The following is a 19,508-nucleotide window of genomic DNA, read 5'->3' on the forward strand; positions in this document are numbered from 1 at the left end:
ACCTTTTAAATAAACTATACAAGATATGTCCATCTCTTTGGTTTTCCATTCTCAAAGGACACCTCTTTGGGAGTCAGGGATACATAGCTTGTTTTATAGAAGTTGTTTACAGCACACAGAACGCCATGAAAATTATTCTACCAAATATTACCCTGAAAAAATTCACCAGGTGGCTTTGGTTTTCATATAAATGGCATGCAACAGTCAGGAAGGGAAAGTATTAAGAGGTAGAGTAAGCCCTCTTATGAATAAGTCCCCTTATAAATAAATAAGCTTATTACTAAAACTACAGTTAACCATAGCCTCCTGTACAAATCACATCCGTAGGAGAAATGATGGGGTAAAACAGCCAATAAAATGTGGTCAGGAGAGTAATTCAGGTGTAATATTGGCTGTAATGAAAATACCAGAACTCAATCACTGAGCTTATTAATTACATCTAAGTGATGGCTTTAGAGCATTTTGACTTTTTTTTCTATCCAACTTCTCTTTTGTTTATGCTCTCAAGACCTACGCAGACATCAGATTTGTGCAGGCAAACCAACCACAGACATGATGCCGAAAAAGCATTTAAATGAAATGTGTTAATCAAGTTCGGTGGAATTTTATCACATTTTTGCTGAGTGTTTATATCTGAATTCCGCAGACGTTATTTTTAAATAGACTTCATCATTAACACCACCTATAAAATATGAACTGGCTTTAGGAAATTAAGGTTTTTCATAAAATCAACAAATCTCTGTAGAATGTCCAGGTGACCTACTCCAGCAGAGCGATGTCTTTTATAACTGGCATGGAAATCAGCTGGGGAGCTGTTCTCCCCAAGGAAAGAGAAGAGCACAAATATTAGAAGAAAGGCTGGTTCTCTAATTATATGGATAGCATCAATTTTATTTACCCTGCTCTTATTGTAAGAGCAGGGCCAGGGGTGAGCCCTGGAGTCATAATTCTGTCACTTTTCATCTGTGGATCTGAGCAAATCCAAAAACTTCCTCAGTCTGATTTTATGTCCATGAAATGGAAACCAAAAAAAACCTTCCCTATCAATTGTCAGAAAATTCAAGTGAGATAATGCTGGAGAGATTCTGTAGGTCAACTGTAGATGCATAGACACAGAAACATTGTTACAGAGAATTTGCAAAGTGCCAAAAGGCCAACAAATGCAAGGAACATTCCTTCACTGGACACCCAAAGAACACCATTCTTAGCTTAGGGGCAGGTGATCCTCTGTTTAATGAAGAAACTTCTCAGGAAGGCCACACTTTAAGGACTATGTGCCATCATCTGACAGGACGTAGCAGCAAAAAACCTGAGAATGCCCACTGTCTGTATTTCCAGCTGATCTCAGTTGACAAAGCATCAACATGACCTCGGTGCAAACACCTGCTACTTTATAATCGTCTGAACCTTTGGCAGGTCCCATGACTGATTTTTCTCCACTTTTATCAATCATGACAGAGAGCTTTGAGAAAGTGAACTTTCAAAAGAGGATCTATGGTGAGGGGGGTAGTATTGGTAATTCTTAGTTCCCTAAAAAGGCCAAGGCCAAGTTGGTTTCTTTCAATTCCACTAGTTTGATGTCTTCTAGGGACCATGTCATGATTCCAAGGAAAAGAATCAAGGACCCTGTACCAGGATACATAGCTTGTTTTATAGAAGTTGTTTACAGCACACAGAAGTTGTTTACAGTTTTCACATCAGACTCTGTTGTTGGCCTCTTGCTCTGTCCAAGATGGAAATGGCCCAGAAATCTATGAAAGGGAATACACAGGCTGTTCTAAGTACCCCTCTGAAGCTATTAAAAAATCAAAGTGAACATTTCTAAGCCATTATCAGATCTGTGTTAAGTTTTAAAAAGGAGGTTGGAGTCTTGGAAAAGAAGGAAAAGAGAGGGGAAAAATATTGAGTACTTTGGGTCCCGGAGAGCAAAAGAATGAAACTTTACTTACATGTGCTGTAAGTTGCTGTTTTTCAGAAATGCTTTATGAGCCACAAATTTTAATCCAGAGTCCACAATCGTCCTAAGAAAGCATATAATTGCACATATGTTAGAACGAAATGGTGAAGCCCACTTGATTATAACAGTGCATTAGTAAAAGTTCTGAGACAAGGTAGAAATTGTTGAGTACTCACAGATTCTTCAATCCTGCATAAGCTTCAACATCATCTTCGTTGATGATTTCCAACCTTTTCTGATTGGCAATGTAACTGCAAAAAACACAGAGAGTGAAAACCCATCAGTCAGAATGCAGACAGTACATAAAAGAACGAGTAACTTCTATCCTACCTCACCAGGGTGGTGAGCCCTCCCCATCTACCTGAACCCCACCCTTTTTCTTAAAATACAGCAAAAGGAGGAAAAACTGAAATGTGGCTAAGAAGAAACCATGATTGAGTAGGTTTCAAGATCAATGACAGGTTCACCAAGTTTTCTTTTTTTTCTCAATCTTGTATCACTTTCAACTAACAAATTCAGTCTGCCTCCCCTTTCAAGGCATCCCCTGTAAACAGAGAGCAAAATAACCTGGAAACGTATCTGCTACCACTCAAAAGTGTTTCATTCTTATGGTGATGGCTACAGGGCTGCTGGCATCATCACATGCAAGACAGATCACATCTTTCTGCACACACCAAGACAACCTGTCACTCCTTCTTTTTACCTCCTAACACACCAAAGCAAATTCTCCTCCCCTTTCTGTCCCCCTTCTCCACTCCCTCCCTTTCTTCCCACTCCCTCTTTTCTTGGCCCAGTATCCCCCTTTATCTGCCTCTGTCACCACTAATACCAATTGCTCCTTCCAGGAACCACAGTTCACAAAGCCCACGTGGCCCCAATGCGCTTTCTGTAGGAACCCTCCTCTTCCCCACCCACCAGACCCTCAAATACAGGAGGAAAGTGACGGCTGGCAGGACAGAGAATCCCATCCCTCTGGTCATGATGAGTGGCTCAGAGATATACATGTGGCCTCAAGCAGACCAATGAGAATTTTCTCTAAAATTGAATAGGTGATTCGAGACAGAGAGACACTCTTAACCTGGGACCATAGCTGAAAAGATTATACAGGCCCAGCGCCTCCATGAGAAATTTTTCTGCCACAAGGAAAGAGACTATCTAACAATGAAGTCAGCACATGGAAGGAAAAAGAGCTATGAGATAAAATAAGACAGAGAACCCTGAAAAATGCCATTTGAGCCTTTGGATCCAGATAGCTCTGAGGTTACATGTCACTAACGGAAGTTTGATATGAATTTCTGTCACTTCCAACCAACAAAATCCCTGGTAATACAAACACAGAGCTATTACAACTACCATGATGGAATTTCCTTGTGCTAGTTATCTGAGTAGCTGTCTATTTATTTTTCTTAGGTCATAACCTATTTAAAGACAACTGGATACTATCTATAATTCTTAATATGCACCATAGCAGCTAGCAAAGTACCTTGCACAAGGTAAGTATTCAAAAGATAAAGGGTACATAGATAGGTGGATGGGTGGGTGGGTGGGTACATGGATGGATGGATCGATGGATGGACAGACTGACATATGCATGGGTCCCTTCTACACTATCCAAAAAAGAAAAAAATAGATGTCAAGATGTGTGGTAAGAATTGGGGCACCACTTTGGAAAATAAATTCTAAAAATAAAGAAAAGAAAATGTTCTGAGAGAGCAAAATCACACCAAACAAAAATAATTTTCAAAGCATCCAAATAAACATTGTTCTCTGTTTCATAAAAAATCAGCCTCCAAGAGGAATATCTGGGTGGCTCAGTGGTTGAGTATCTGCCTTTGGCTCAGGTCATGATCCCAGGATCCTGAGATCAAGTTCTGCATTGAGATCCCCACAGGGAGCCTGCTTCTTCCTCTGTCTATGTATCTGCCACTATGTCTCTCATGAATAAATAAAAAAATCTTGAAAAAAAGCAGCCTCCAAGATAGAGCATCTTCTGCTCAAATATCTTTATTTTCCCTGATATCTTGGGCCTGGGACTTAGTAAATGTGCAGGAAGGATCCATTCCCTTCTCTCCTACTACTCTGGGAGGAAACACTTTTAAGACTCCTAATGCTCAATTTTCAACATCAAGATTTTTTATGAAATGTTTCTAAATCATCACACTTTAGATTATTTAAATTATTCCACTAATATTTTCAATAGATACCACAGTGACCTCCCTCTTCTAAATTATCTCCTGATAAGAACTTCATTCCAGGGACCCCCTAGATATTAATGCTTTTTTCATGTAACTGGCAGCAAAAAAGGGCAGAGAGCATGGGCAAGGTTTCCTTTGCAGTCACAGCCAGGATTTCCAGAGAAGTCTGTTCCTGCCTTCCAGCTGTACTAGGGGGATGTCTGTCACTGTTCTGAAATCTTCTAAGAGTTTTTCAGCTCTCTTGGTGGGATCATCATTGTATCCTCCATACTTATGACAGGGCCTCGATACTCAACAGGTACTTAGTCAACATCTGTGGCAAAGAGCATTTATCTTTAGCTTTTCTTTTAGTTATTGATGGCCTTTGTTTTTTTTATTTCATTAGTCATGGAATTTTTTAATCTATAAACTCCCCAGTTTTATTCAATAAAATACAATGAGCTAACATAAATTAGAATGGCGGCATGGCTGGGTGGCTCAGCGGTTGAGCGTCTGCCTTTGACTCCGCAGCGTGATCCCGGACTCCCGGGATCAAGTCCTACGTCAGGCTTCCTGCATGGAGCCTGCTTCTCCCTCTGTCTGTTTCTGCCTCTCTCTCTCTCTCTCTCTGTCTCTCATGATTAAATAAATAAAATCTTTTTTAAAAATTAGAATGGAGGACACAGAAGGAAAAAAAGGCAGAGATATCAACAGAACTAGGAATTAGGTTCAAAATACATATGCTTGTTAGTAAAGGGCACTGGGCTTAATTCTAAGCTTTCCAGTCACTGATACCGTAGAAAAGAAGAAAAAGGAGATAAATTTCATTGGTGGTAAATTCACAGTGTTCAGGAGATGAAAATATGTCAGACATTAAGCAAAGCATAACAGTTTTTGGACCTAAGACTGGACAGGAGATTTTTCTGAAAAACCATAAAAAGAACCATGTGAAATTATGAAAAAATGGTCACTAGAGAATACTCTTCTACTGTGGAGGTAGCAACATGGATAAATCATGAATGTTTCTCCTAATCAGAATGGAAAAACCAACAGAAGAACTGGATTAAAAGGTGGCTCAGCGCCCTCCAGATGCCAAGAACTGCCCTTCGTAAATTACCACCTGCAGAGATAACCGCAACATAGCTGCTGGCTATAAACTGCTCATCCATTCTACACACCCCTTCAAGACACTTTTCTCAGCCAGCATGAAGTGAGGAATCACAGGATTAGAATGGAAACCAGTGCAGGTAATAACCGACAATTCACAGAAGGGAAACTCAGCGGCCAAGAAACAGATTAAAAGCTGCCCATCCCACAAGGAATCTGAAATGCAAATTAAAATAAGGACATACCACTCCTCTCCCATTAGTTGAACAACATGTTTAAAGTCTGGCAATATAAAGCATTTCTAAGAATGTGGGGAATTTCTTTTACATTGTCGGAGGCAGTGTAAATTGGTACAATCACTCTGAAGAGTAGTTTATCCTGGAAAATGATACATCAACACACTTTACAACCCAGTAATCCCATTTCCGGATATTTACCTGAGAAAAATTCTTACACATGCACACACAGAGACATATACAAGAATATTTACTGTAATAAAGTCAGAATTCAAAGTCAGAAACAACCCAAGTGTGCAATAATTAAGAAACAGAGAGGGCGCCTGGTTGGCCCAGTTGGAAGAGCATGCAACTCTTGATCTTGAGGTCATGACTTCAGGACCCACGTTGGGTGTAGAGATTACTTAAATAAATATTTTTTTAAAGAAAGAAAGAAATATAAAACAACCAGAGGAGAAGTAAGAAGAGGTTGGGGAAAACAGGTGTCGGGATTAAGGAGTTCACCTGTCATGATGAGCATGGATGATGTATGGAAATGTTGAATCACTATGTTGTATACTTGAAATTAATATTATACTGCATGTTAATATACTATAATTAACATTTAAATTAAAAAAAAAATAAACAGAAAAAATAAGGTTTAATTGAACTAGATCTTTGTATTTTAGTAGAAAGAGATCTTCATGCTAAGTGAGAAGGCAAAATAAGCAAAATTGCACACAGATATGTACATATGATGTATAACAATTTTTGTGAGCTTTAAAAAACGCACAGAAAACAACATCACTTAATGCTCACAGTCTAGGATATTTGTCAAGCCTAAAAAGAAGACTAAAGGAAGGCCACCTTGGGAAAAGAGGATGGATTTGGGATTTAAAAAATTAAACTATTTCTCTTATTAAACTAGAAAACCACTCTTATTAAAAGAGAAAAGACATAACAAAAAACAGACAAAAACGTCGTGTTGGTTCTGAATGTAAGTACACAAAGTATTTTTATGTCGTTATATTTTTTTTTGAAATTTTTTAATTTAGGAAGAAAAAAGAAAGAAGGGAGGAAGGAAAAAAGGGAAGGAGAGAAATGGAAAAAGACAGAGAAAGCCATACAAATGAAGTAACTGCAGGGAAGCTGGACCCCAGAGCTTTGAAGTTACAAGGCCAAATATACTTGGGCTCTTGGTTCCCTGGACCATGGAAAAGACAGTCTGAAAACCTTCTGCTCTCTGTCCCAGAGCCCTGGACAGGAACCAGCAGACAAAGGAGCATGTTGGGCTGCCCCCTACTGGTGATTTCCAAGTGCCTCCAGCAAGACCTTGGCAACACAGGCCTTTTGAGCTCTCCCACTCACTGGAGCCACCAGTAATGCAGCAGCTGTGGAGACCGTTCCAGGGTTAGGGAGGAGAGAGAAAGTGGCGACCAGGGCACACAACTGGAAGGTGTACATCCAGGCAAGGCTTTCCCATCACTCCAGTCAAAGTGCTGTGAAACTATGAGGGCTCTTGACTGAGTCAAACTTGGCTTAATAAAAGCACGTCTCCAAGAAAGATGTCATTTCCCCTCAAAGCAGTGGGAAGGGCCACCAGTTTGGCGCAAGCCTTTCTCAGGGGCTTTCTCTCTGTGACAACCCCTAACTCCTCTGACCTATGCCCACTGTTCTGGAAAACTGAGGTCCCAGAGGTTTCAAGACACAAGACATCCACCCTGAGCCCATGTCCCAGCACCTACCTGTCTGATAAGAAATCTCATATGAGTTCAGCAGAGCTTTGATATCTCACAGAAAACTAAGCCTCTGCCATCCTAACCTGCAGACCCTGCCTCGATTCTCTTTTAGGCAAGTCAGCAGACTTTAAATGGTGACACACAGATGCAGCAGGTTTGGGTTTCTTTCATTTGATACTCTTTAACATTTTCTCCATGTATCTCCTTGGCCTCTCAGCCCCTGTGGTGCCCCCCCTCCATCAGTCATCTGCCTAGACTGTTGTCACTGTTGGCCTGCAACCCTCCTGTTTTGTCCAAATATGCCTTCTTTCTTTCTCAAATCTAAATACAGGACCTTGTATTATGAGGGTTGTTTTCATTGTTGCTTTTCACTTTTGCTACATTCCAGAATCATTGCCTATTGCCCTAAAAGCTGAATTGTGTATTCAAGGGGCTTTTCAATGAATTCACCCACATCTATTCTGGGACCCTACATTACCTAGAATACTGACTGATTTCTAGGCAACACCAAAAAAGCTTTTTTCCGATCAGAATATTTTTATACCATCAGTTGGCAACCTTTTTTTTTTTTTTTAGCATTTATTGTACCATCCTAACTTTGTACTTAGGAATTAGAGAGAATCAGAATGACTGGGAAGCTCAGTGGTTGAGCGGCTGCCTTCGGCTCAGGGCATGATCTCGGGGTCCTGGGATCGAATCCCACATTGGGCTCCCTGCATGGAGCCTGCTTTTCCCTCCTCCTGTGTCTCTGCCTCTCTCTCTCTCTCTCTCTCTCTCTCTCTCTCTCTCTCCCTGTGTGTGTGTCTCATGAATAAATAAGTAAAATCTTAAAAAAAAAAAAAAAAAGAATTAGAGAGAATCAGAACGTCTGGGAAGCTTAGTGGTTCAGCGGCTGCCTTCACCTCAGGGCATGATCCCAGGGTCCTGGGATTGAGACCCACACTGGGATCCCTGCAGGGAGCTTGCTTCTCCCTCTACCTATGTCTCTGCCTCTCTCTGTGTCTCTCATGAATGAATAAACAAAATCTTAAAAAAAAAAAAAAGAATATGAGAGAATGAAGGTTCTTTTTTTTTTTATTTTTTTTAAATTTTTATTTATTTATGATAGCCACAGAGAGAGAGAGAGAGGCAGAGACATAGGCAGAGGGAGAAGCAGGCTCCATGCACCGGGAGCCCGACATGGGATTCGATCCCGGGTCTCCAGGATCGCGCCCTGGGCCAAAGGCAGGCGCTAAACCGCTGCGCCACCCAGGGATCCCCATGAAGGTTCTTTATGTACCCACAACTGTATTTTTCTCTTAACCTACCTGACTCCCCAACTGAGCTGTTAAACTCCTCAGAGGGAAGGGTTCTAGGCATCTCACTGCATCTGTGCTTCCTAGCACATAGTTGATATTCTCAGGATGTCATTGACTTAAAACAATCAAACAAATCCACGGGTCCTCCACTTGGGAATTTCTTTTATCACATTGGAAAGACCAGAAATACATACACATGTGTGATAACAGGAAACAATCACATAGAAAACAAAGAAAGTAAAGACAGTATAAGAGGAAGTGCCAATTGCAAAAGCAAAATTAGTCCAATCTAAAAGCAAATTTAGATGGCAAGCATACAATATATTCAAACCAATTAATTTATTTAATGATGACAACTATTTGCCCTAGGAAGATGAGCACTGATTTGCCATTGACCCCCTCAGGCTCGAGAATGTTAAGACTACAAATGGCCTCCAAGAGTCTTCAGATCCATTGGTTCTTTTCTTTTCTTTTCTTTTCTTTTCTTTTTTAAGATTTTTTTTTAATTCATTTATTCATGAGAGACACAGAGAGAGACAGAGACACAGCAGAGGGAGAAGCAGGCTCCTTGCAAGGAGCCCAATGTGGGATTTGATCCCCGGGCCCTGGGATCATGCCCTGAGCCAAAGGCAGATGCTCAACCACTAAGCAGGTATCCCCAGATCCAGTAGTGGTCCTTGACCAAGGAGGAGGAGATGCCATCTGGGGGACAGCACTCATTGCCACAGTATTTGATAAGCAGATAAGAGAAGGGTCCAAGCAGAGGTACAAGTACCCATGCTGAAAGGACACAAAGGAAGGAACTACAAGATGTAGCTGGGCAGGTTAGCAGAGGCCTAAATGGAGGTCAGGGCTTTCAGGGTGACCAGAAAGTCAAAAGGTAAAGAATTTGAATATTAGCAAAATCCATACTATTTGCCATTTTGTTCTGTATTGTCACTAAAGCTTCTCCAGTCTCAACTTGACATCCAGGACCCTCACTAAGACATCTTCTTAGTGAATTTCTTCTCCTTACGCTTAACAAAAACTTATGGGTGGCTTTTCAGAAAAGAAGAGAGAGAAGAGGGAATTTTAGGGAAAATTCACAGAAACACTTCTGAATTACAGATTCCTGGAAAGGGTACTCAACCCATTTGAAAAGATTTCACATTGGTTTGAACAGCCTACCAAATAATTCCTACAGGTAATCTTCCAAAGTAACAAAGAGTGGCTTTAATGCATCTTGTCTTCATGTGTATTAGCTTAACAGCAGTATTATTCAAAAGTAAAATTTTCCTTTAGCTTACATTTTATTGCCTGAACTTTACTTTGGCAACACATCAGAAAGAAATAGAAATAGCAGTGACTATTTCTAATGGCCACTCTTCCAAATGGAATCACTTCGTGCTACCCTGGCCACCCTCCACTACCCACTACCCCCACTACTACCAAATAAATAAATAAGCAAGTTAATAGAAGTAGAATTCATACTGCCACATGAGATTGTGATGTGCACCCAGGCTTATAGCCATGGGGTGAGGCACTTCAATGTTAATGTTGATGGGATCCTCTCTGCCATAGATTTCTTTCATAAGGAATACAATAATCCTTAAAAAATACTGTCCTTGGTCTCTGGGTTCACAGCAAGGCAGCTTCAGTTTCTCAACAAAAATTCTGAGAGTTTTGAAAGTCAATCCCCAAACAGATGCAAATGATACTCTGATGGACCAAAGCAAGACTCTCAGTCTATTGCAGGAATCGACCCAAGAGATTGGTCCACTTTTTTGAGAGGTTGCATTGCCCCAACTCTGAAGACATGGATGCAGAGAAGACCAAATAATATGTTCAACCTGAATTCAAAGGGCTTACTAGTGCATGCTGATTGGCATTAGCACTTCCAGCTTCTTTTTGGCCAGGGGCATTAAGGAGCACAAGTAATTCCCTTTGGTGGAATGCTGTGGGCCAGGCACTGGGTCATCCAGGGATGACCCTTAAGGGTGCTGACACAACAATGCTACCAGGAGAGCACGCTAATTGCTTCTGCTCTTCAGAAGAGGAAACAGAGGCAAAACCATGCCAGGTCACTTCTCCAAGGTCACACAGCTGCCCAAACAAGATCTGAACCCCTGTCTCCCTGCCTCTGGATTACAAGCTGGGGGCTACAGACCACACCATTACGACCGTGGACTTGCAAATCCAGCACAGAATGGTTTATAAAACTTCTACAAAATGGACCTTCAAAGATAATCAAGGCCTAAAAACAATAGTCAATGAAGAAGAATGAGGACATTTTACAGGATGGTCTCATGCATCCTATGTACATAGAGCTGTAACAGGAGAGAAATGGAAAATCTTCAGATTCTTCCACAATGCCAAGCTCTGAGAACTGCAGTTTCCTAGAAGAGCCCAACTGCCCTGGGAATTTAAGAATTCAAGTGACTGGGATAATCAGTGGTGTTGTGTGAGAGATAAGCACACTCTGCTAGCTTCACCTCTTATGAACTATACGACCAGGGACAGATCCCCATGCCTCAGTTTCCTCATCTGTAAGGATGTTAGGGAAATTAGGAGACAGCCCCATGAGGACATCTGAGGTCCCATCTGAGGACTTCAATTAATTCCAGTCATGACCAATGATCAGCAGAAGACAAAGGTTCCAGGGCTGGCCTGGTCACTACCCAGCTGCGGGGCTTCCTGTAGACTGCCTCCTGTGGCCACGCCCATGGAAGAGGACATTGGACTTGATAATGTCTCAGTTCCCTTCAGCACACACATTATAAGAAAACAGCAGCAAAATCTTATGAAGAAAAATTACTCTCTAGGTTTCTGAGTATTTATATAGCATTTTCTTCATCTCTCTCTAGCAACAGGGGCTTGCCAACAAGAAACACTATATTTTATGGCCCAAGAAATTGATTATGAAAAAAGAAGAAACCTTAAAGTTGGCTTTCTACCTAAAATATACTGGTCTTCTCCCCAGGGAATGTGAGTTTAATTGTACTGATTAGCATAGCCTTCCATACAGACTCAGGACTGGCCCCTGGCCCACAAATCATGTGACAGGTAAATCTTATAAACTGACCAGAAGTCACAGCAGTCGCATGTGGTCCAGATCAACATCCAGTCAACATGGGGTCTTTTTTTTTTTTTTAAACATTTTCTTGTCTGTCTCCAACTTTTCCAAAATGGGAAGATTTCACATTTTACAATTCTGAATTTTCATATTCTTAAAAAAAACAAAAACAAAAAAACTGAAGGTCCACCAAACTGGACTAGCATTTCTTCCTGGCAACAGTCAGGAAGAGCTGAGTACACCGCCCCTGGAGGTTTGGGGCACATTTCCAGTTGGTCCTATTCCCGACTGCTCTCGGCTATTTCACTGCCCCATGGAAAGATTTTATGACACTTGACTTAATTCTTGCCTGTAATTTCCCCTGAGATATCAATGCTCCAACTATTCTACACCAATAGGTCACCTCCACGCACAAACATCCCTACAAGTCTCATCGAATAAAACAACACAGAGGCCCACAATAAAAATACCTCATTAAAAAACAAAATTATGTCTACCTGTCCCAGAGCTTTAGAAGCATCCTCTGTTCCTAAAAACTAAAACTGACATAAACCTAAGCCAAGTTTAATTTTATACTTGGTAGAGTGGTGAATATAATGCTCAGGAAAAGCAAGAGATGTGGGTTTTTCCTGATCAAAAACACACGGTTTTCTTTCCAACTAATTTGATATCATTGTATATTTCACACTAGGTCTCAGAGCTTTGGAGAAGTCACAACCACCTACCATGAGCAAATGGAAAGACAAGTAACTAAACATGTACAGTGACATACTTTTCCCACATTAAGTGAGGAGCCCTAAGGTAGAAACGGTCCGAGAGCCAACTACCGTCAAGAAGAGGCTCAAGATAGAATCAAGCTAAAATTTTTATTGTGGGTGGGTATCCTCCAACGTTGGTCAATAGGAAGCCACCAACAATACGAGTTGGCTCACTGGGGGACTTAGGCTGCACTTTGCATCTAATTCATCCTGGCAGGCCCTCAAGGGGCCATCCCTCTTGGGGTTAGGGACTCCCCAGGAGCCTGAGCAGCCTTTTCCTCTGGCTGGGGCACAGCCTGGTCACACGTGCTCCTAACAGCTTCTAGACTAAAACCATCTCTGCTGTGCTCTGTGGGAGGAACTCCAAGGTCTCAACAGAGCATCCGCCCACTTTCTGGGGCCACTGAAGGGCTGCTTCCCTGGCAAGTCTGGATCTGCCTGCTGTTACCTCCCCAGCTCATGTGCAGCTGCGGACAGGGTGGCTTCCACCTGGATGAGCACACAGTCTGGCCTGCTAGGTCTTTATAAAAAGGATGTCAGTCCCACCATCTGCTTGTCTGGTTTCCAAAGAGAATGGATCTGGCCTTAACCAGTACCAGAAATGAGAATTTTCCAGGCTCTGGTCAGAAGAGACATCTTCAAATCATCTGTAGTCCAGCTTCTAGTCTAGCAAAGCCTGGTTCAGCAAAAGGTACTGGGGACGGGAGACCGGGCTCTTGCGTTGCATTGGTTTTATAATTCCAAGCACCGGGAGATTACATTTTGGGGCCACTTTAGCCTCCTTGCAGAATGGACGTCCTTGTCATTTCCCCCAACTGTCACTGGCTTTCTTGGTAAGAAGAAAATGAAATCTATGTCTGCGTTTTTCACAAAAGCTGCAAATTACATCACTCATTGTCCCCGCAAAAGAAATTCCTTCCAGAACATAGTGCCAGACAAAGCTATGTTCCTGTGGAATTAGTAGGCATTCTCTTTACCAATAATGAGCTTCTCTTTTCACTGCCAGGAAGTTGAGAACAAATGTTGTGCTCAGTTACAGCAACTATGTCAACCATTTGAGTTAGCTGGGAGTTCTAGCCCATTTTTTCACTCCTTATTCCCTCCCTCTCATTTTTACCTTCTTGACCTTCCCATGTAAAGTTATTATCACCAGTTATTCAAATACCGATGATAAAGTGAATAATTGTGACATTTCTAGCATTCATTCAATGCCAATTAAGTGGCCATTATGAATAGGCTAAGACAATGGAATTGCCTAGAGTCGTTTTCAAGAAATGGATTAGTAAATAATTTAATCCATGATGTTTTTAGGTTTTGGAGTGATTGTTCACAAAGTCTTCTTGCAACTCCAATCCAACACATGAATAAATTATCTCGTATATAAAAAAAAAAAAATGTTTTGGGGAGCCCAGGTAGCTCAGCGGTTTAGCGCTGCCTTCAGCCCAGGGCCTGATCCTGGAGACCCGGGATCGAGTCCCATGTTAGGCTCCCTGCATGGAGCCTACTTCTCCCTCTGCCTGTGTCTCTGCCTCTCTCATGAATAAATAAATAAATAATCATAAGAAAAGATGTCTTTTCCTCTTTCCCTGTTATTGCAGGCCAATCAATGTTTCACTTACGACTAGTGAAGTACTTCCAATGATTAGCCCAGGTCTTAAGAATTCTAAGAAGTGTTCAAGTCAGCACTAATCACAACATAACACAGTTCTGAAAGCTCTTGGACTCTCGTCAGGTCAAATCATTCCATATGAAGAGCACTTTTTGAACTAATATTTCTGCTCCAGCTTTAGGATAGATCAAACACGGCACTGAGAAAAAAATGAGCATCAGGCATAACGTCAAGAAAAGAGAATGATTCAAGTGGTAAAATTTTAGGATCTCTGTGTGAAGGTCTGTTTTGATTTTGGCACAATTTTTCATCCAACATTTATAGGCTGTGGGAGTAAGGGGAGCGATAGAATGTGAGCAACACTTCCAATTTTATCTTCACTGGTTTCACTTCACATGTTAACCTTTAGTCATTTTTACAGAAGGTTAGAGATTACTTTCTTTGGAGTGAAACTACAAAGATGCTTCTGAAAAGGGATCCCAGTCCTAAGTGGTTGTGTAAGGCCACAATAAAGAGAAGCTATTTTGCAGAGAAGAAGTGTGAGTGCATCTAAAAATCCTAAGCAGATCTCTGATAAAAACTGTAATTCAAGGAATATATCACAGTTCAAAAGGATGTGTATTTTTGAGGTACCTACTGTTGTCAAATTCACAAGAGACCAAAGGTAAAAGGGAGGTTGCCTGGAACTGCAGGGAAGGGAGTGGGGAGTTGTTGTTTATTGGGTACAGAGTTTCAGTTTTGCAAAATGATAAGGACTTTGGAGATGGATGGTGGTGATGGTTGCATAAAGGTGTGAATGAACTTTGGCCACTGAAATGTACCTGTAAAAAATGGTGAAGACAGTAAATTTCATGTTATTTCCCCATAACATTTTAAAAGATTTGTTTTAAAGATTCTATTTATTTACTCATGAGAAACACGGAGAGAGAGGCAGAGACATAGGCAGAGGAAGAAGCAGGCTCCCTGTGGGGAACCCAATGTGGCACTAGATCCCAGGACCCCAAGATCACAACCTGAGCCAAAGGCAGACATTCAACCACTGAGCCACCCAGGCGTCCCTAAAAGATCTTTTCTTAAAAAGCTTCACAATTAAAGAGTGAGAGAGACAGGTTAAAAAAAAAAAAAAGTGATATGCAAAGTAACTGATAAGCACCAGACTCCAAGGGAGCTGTTATCAACAACCTAATAGGGTTGCCTGGGTGGCTCAGAGCTTGAGCGTCTGCCTTTGCCTCAGGTTGTGACCCCGGGGGTCCGAGAATCGAGTCCCTGGATCGAGTCCCTCATCCGGCCTCCTGCATGAAACCTGCTTCTCCCTCTGCCTGTGTCTCTGCCTCTCTCTGTGTGTCTCTCATGAATAAATAAATAAAATATTTAATAAAATAAAATAAAATGGACCAGGCCTACAAAGTTGCAGAATAAAGACAGTGACCTGAATAATAGCTACATCTGAGCCCGTGCAGAGGACTGCTTGGCACACAAATGGTCAATGTCCCAATCAGGGGAGCAGTCCAGGTCCCACATATGAGAGTAATAGCAAAAAAGCAAAAAAGCAACAGTTGTATGAAAAGAACCAACGCCCTTTAACATCTGTCCTCCTAACCCCCGTGCCTGCCGGTGCCATGCTCAAGGCCGATTCTCTTGCTTCTCCCACCTCCCCTAGCCCAAGAGAGCCTACTTGCCCTCGGAATATAGTCGAGGAGAGTCATACAAAATAAAAACAGCCGAGCCTAACATGTCAGGCACTAGTGTGAACATTTCACACGAGTCAGCTCATTTTAACTTCACAAAAATCTGATAAGAAAGGTTCCATTATCGTCCCCTTTTACAGATGGGGAAACTGAGACACAGAGAGCTGTCATAACTCATCCAAAGTAGCAGACGTGGACCAGCTTCACTGGAGGGGGCGGGGTTTCAATCCAACAAGAAATCCTGACTCCCAGCCCGCATCCTTCCCCTATACAAACGCCCAAAGAAAATGAAAAATCAATTTGTTGATCCTCCTGTGCATGGCCATGGACATTTAAATTCAGTGATGTTTTAATTTGGGGAAAAAAATAATGAGGAAAGGCACTTTTTAGACACAGTCTTCAGAATGCTAGGATCCTGCTAGGGTGCCACTAAAAAAACATATTTATATATTCAACCATAATGAGCTGATTCTTAAAATATTACATTCAGATCTAGACCTTTCAGGGGGAATTTAAAAAACTGTATGGGGAAGAGAGAAAGGTGGAAGCTGGTAGCTACTGATGTTTAACTGCCCCCATTAACTGCTGGGAACATGTCTGTGCTCTGCTGGTCTGTCTGGGTCTGTGATAGCACAGTGCTTACGGTATGGTCAGGGGAAGAACCTCCACGTGCTGTCCTTGCTGGAAACAGGGACCCTCATGTTTGAGAATTCCCCTGAAGAGACGGGCATCACTGGGAGGAGCAGCCTGGCTGGGCTGCCAACCACACTGCACACTCCTTGGTCTAAGTCCTGAGCCTCCTCTATCCTAGAGCTATCACAGCCCACAGCTACACTGATGCAGAGATCAGATCCCCAAGACAGAAGCTCAGACAGCATTTTCCCTCTGCTCTGGGCAGTGTCCAGGCACATCAGTGGTCCTCTCCCTGGTGGTCCTCCAGCCAATTTTCTCCATATGAGGCAGTGCTGACAGGACGCTCTACACCTTTCCTGGTTAACTTAGTAGGATTCCAGAATTCCCTACCCCAAAACCCTGAGTGCACTTCTAATGCTTGTAGAGGCCTTTTCCATAAATCTGTCCTCCTAGGCACAGCAGGGATGGGGAAGAGGTCTGAGGCTGTCTGTGGTGGCATGGATGGGTTTTAATTGTATAGACTAGACTGTCCACAGGGCTTCGAGACAGAAGGGCTGGGGGTGACCTGGCTGGGGGCCCCCACTAGTGCCCTTCAACAGGCCAGATAGATGGTAGGAACTGGCCTAAGTCTTGTTGCCCAGGACTCAGAAAAATGCCTGGCAGGGAGGCCATGTTCAAAACATATTTTTTGATTGATTAATTGGCTGAATAAATGAATGAATTGATCAATCAATTAACACACGTATGTATAAACAATTCATTGCTGGCCTCCAGTTCAGTCATCCATGGGAAAAGATGATGTTTTCAACAAAAGATCTATTGTCTCCTGAACTGTATATAGATATAAAATCCAATGAAAGGAGAGAAAAGACATATTCTAGGGAGCTCCATCCACGCCACCACAGACAGCCTCAGACCTCTCCCCCATCCCTGCTGTGCCTAGGAGGACAGACTTATGAAAAAGGCATCTACAAACATTAGAAGTGGACTCAGGGTTTTGGGGTAGGGAATTCTGGAATCCTACTAAGTTAACCAGGAAACGTGTAGGAGCATCCTGTCAGCCCTGTAGACGCACTGCCTCATATGGAGGAACTTGGCTGGAGGACCACCAGGGAGAGGACCACTGATGTGCCTGGGGTAGACTGAGGCAAATAAAAGGGCAAGAGCATCCTCAACACACCAGAAGACACTCTCCATTGTGAGAGAGCAGTTTTGGGAAAGAATAAATGAAATGGCTAGTAAGTTATACCCCAGACAGTCACCCAGGCTTATCATGAGAGCCAATGCCTCAAACAAAACTAAGACTTTTCTCATGAGAGGTAAACATTATGTGTCGGTTCCATAATGCTCATTCCTTTTAAAAAATTTAACTTTCAAAATACACATGGAGTCTAAACTATTTTCATTTGTATGTATATTATGAACATACTTCAGCTTTGTAAACATAAATAAATGGATGTTATTTATCTCAAGGGGGAATTATCTTTTTAGATTATTCAACACAATCTGTTCACCTATATACTACTCCACTCTATTTTTAAAAGCGTCCCAATCTCGTACGTCTATCAGTTGTTTTATGATCAGTTTTGCAAACAACTATCAAAATTTCGAGATGCCCCATAGTGTTAATTATTACAAATATAAAGGAAGTCCCATGAAACATTCATAGGATCAGCCCAATGCACCTTGATTGCAAAAGCACACAAGTATATGTATCAGGTGGTACACTAAACTGGCCCTGACACATCATCTTTTTATACTCCTGATGTCTGCAGTTCTTTAAGAGAAATGAACAGCTTCTACCAGCCATGCTACAAGAAGGATAAATCACATCTGAAATCTCACACCAGAATCACTTTGTAAGTAAAGCACCATAAATGCAGTCACAGGGAAAAATGGCAATTGATCCACAGGGATAGCCATTATTAGCTATTACACAACAGAAAAAGCACAAATCTTTCTCATTAGACCTATTTGCTTGCAGGAGATCAGATGTCCCTAGAATGATTCTTTGTCCCTGGCTTTGCCTCTGCTGTTGAGCTGGTCTGTTGTGCATCTCCCATCATCTGCTTGCCCCCATCCTCCCATGGCTTCCCTGTCCCACCTTCCTGTTAGATACACAAGATGCCTCCTCCATCAAAGCTTCATCTTTCTTCCTTTCCAGCTAGCTGTGCTACTTCTCTACAGGAACTGAATTTGTTGTGGTTTTTGTTTGTTGTGGTGGTTTTGTTTTGTTTTGGGTTTTTGTTTGTTTGTTTTTGTTTTGTTTTGCTGTGTATGAACCAACATTGTGGTATTTAAATCCACAAACTTCTTAACCTGATGAGTAAAAGGTCATGTCTAGAAATTTTTCTACTGACAGCCCAAAGAACAACTAGTACACACTTTTACTTGGAATTCTCCATGATATATCTGTAGGAGCATGCATGCTCCTACATCCACGTGTGTGTGTATGATGTGGAGATCTAGGACACTGTGTTAGGTGCTGGGGGAAAGCATGACCAAGATTCACATGGTCCTTGCCTCCAGGCCACTCACATCCTAGTGGTATGTACAGGTGGGTAGCCAGGAATGCATTTATGTTGCTAAGTGACCTGTTCTGAGATTGGGAAAGAGTACACGGCGGGGACGCAGCCCGGAGGTAGGAAGGCAGGGGAAAGGTGTTCCAGGCAGAGAGGCCCGCCAATGTGAAACTAGGGAGTTAAGTAAGAGCATAGTTGTATTATCTCACTGGACAAAGGGAAAGGCAAGATATGAGGCTAGAGGTTTGAATTTGAAGATTTTAAGATTCATTAAGACTTATTTCAATATATAAACAGAACGCTATCTTATTTTAAAATACCAATACAATGTGGGGGGAGCTAGGCAAGCAATTTCTACAATTCGTATGGAAAAATGATCATGCAAAAATAACTGAATATTCTGAAAGGAAAGACTAGTGAGGGCAGCCCCGGTGGCTCAGTGGTTTAGCGCCGCCTTCAGCCCAGGGCCTGATCCTGGAGACCCAGGATTGAGTCCCATGTCGGGCTCCCTGCATGGAGCCTGCTTTTCCCCCTGCCTGTGTCTCTGCCTCTCTCTCTCTCTCTCTCTCTCTCTCTCTCTCTCTCTCTCTGTGTCTCTCATGAATAAATAAATAAAATCTTAAAAAAAAAAAAAAGACTAGTGAGCAAGACTAATATTTGAAGAAAATAATAATAATTAAAGCTTTAGGAAATAAAAACTGTAATGCTGGCAAGTAAATAGACAGAGCTGATTAACACAATAGGATATATCCCAAA

At 41.9% G+C, this 19,508-nt stretch overlaps 1 protein-coding gene across 14 annotated transcripts in view; it reads right to left on the minus strand.

The window, feature by feature from the left end:
* NTRK2 (neurotrophic receptor tyrosine kinase 2) overlaps positions 1 to 19,508 on the minus strand; it is a 329,075-nt gene that overhangs the window by 297,297 nt on the left and 12,270 nt on the right. For all 14 annotated transcript variants that reach the window (XM_049116166.1, XM_025423180.3, XM_025423181.3 and 11 more), the window contains 2 exons: positions 2,134 to 2,208; positions 1,950 to 2,021 (listed from right to left, as the gene is read on the minus strand). In XM_049116166.1, the coding sequence (XP_048972123.1) occupies positions 1,950 to 2,021; positions 2,134 to 2,208 (147 nt within the window). The remainder of the gene's footprint in view (positions 1 to 1,949; positions 2,022 to 2,133; positions 2,209 to 19,508) is intronic.

Source organism: Canis lupus, chromosome 1 (assembly GCF_003254725.2).
Source record: "Canis lupus dingo isolate Sandy chromosome 1, ASM325472v2, whole genome shotgun sequence".
Lineage (NCBI taxonomy): Eukaryota > Metazoa > Chordata > Mammalia > Carnivora > Canidae > Canis > Canis lupus.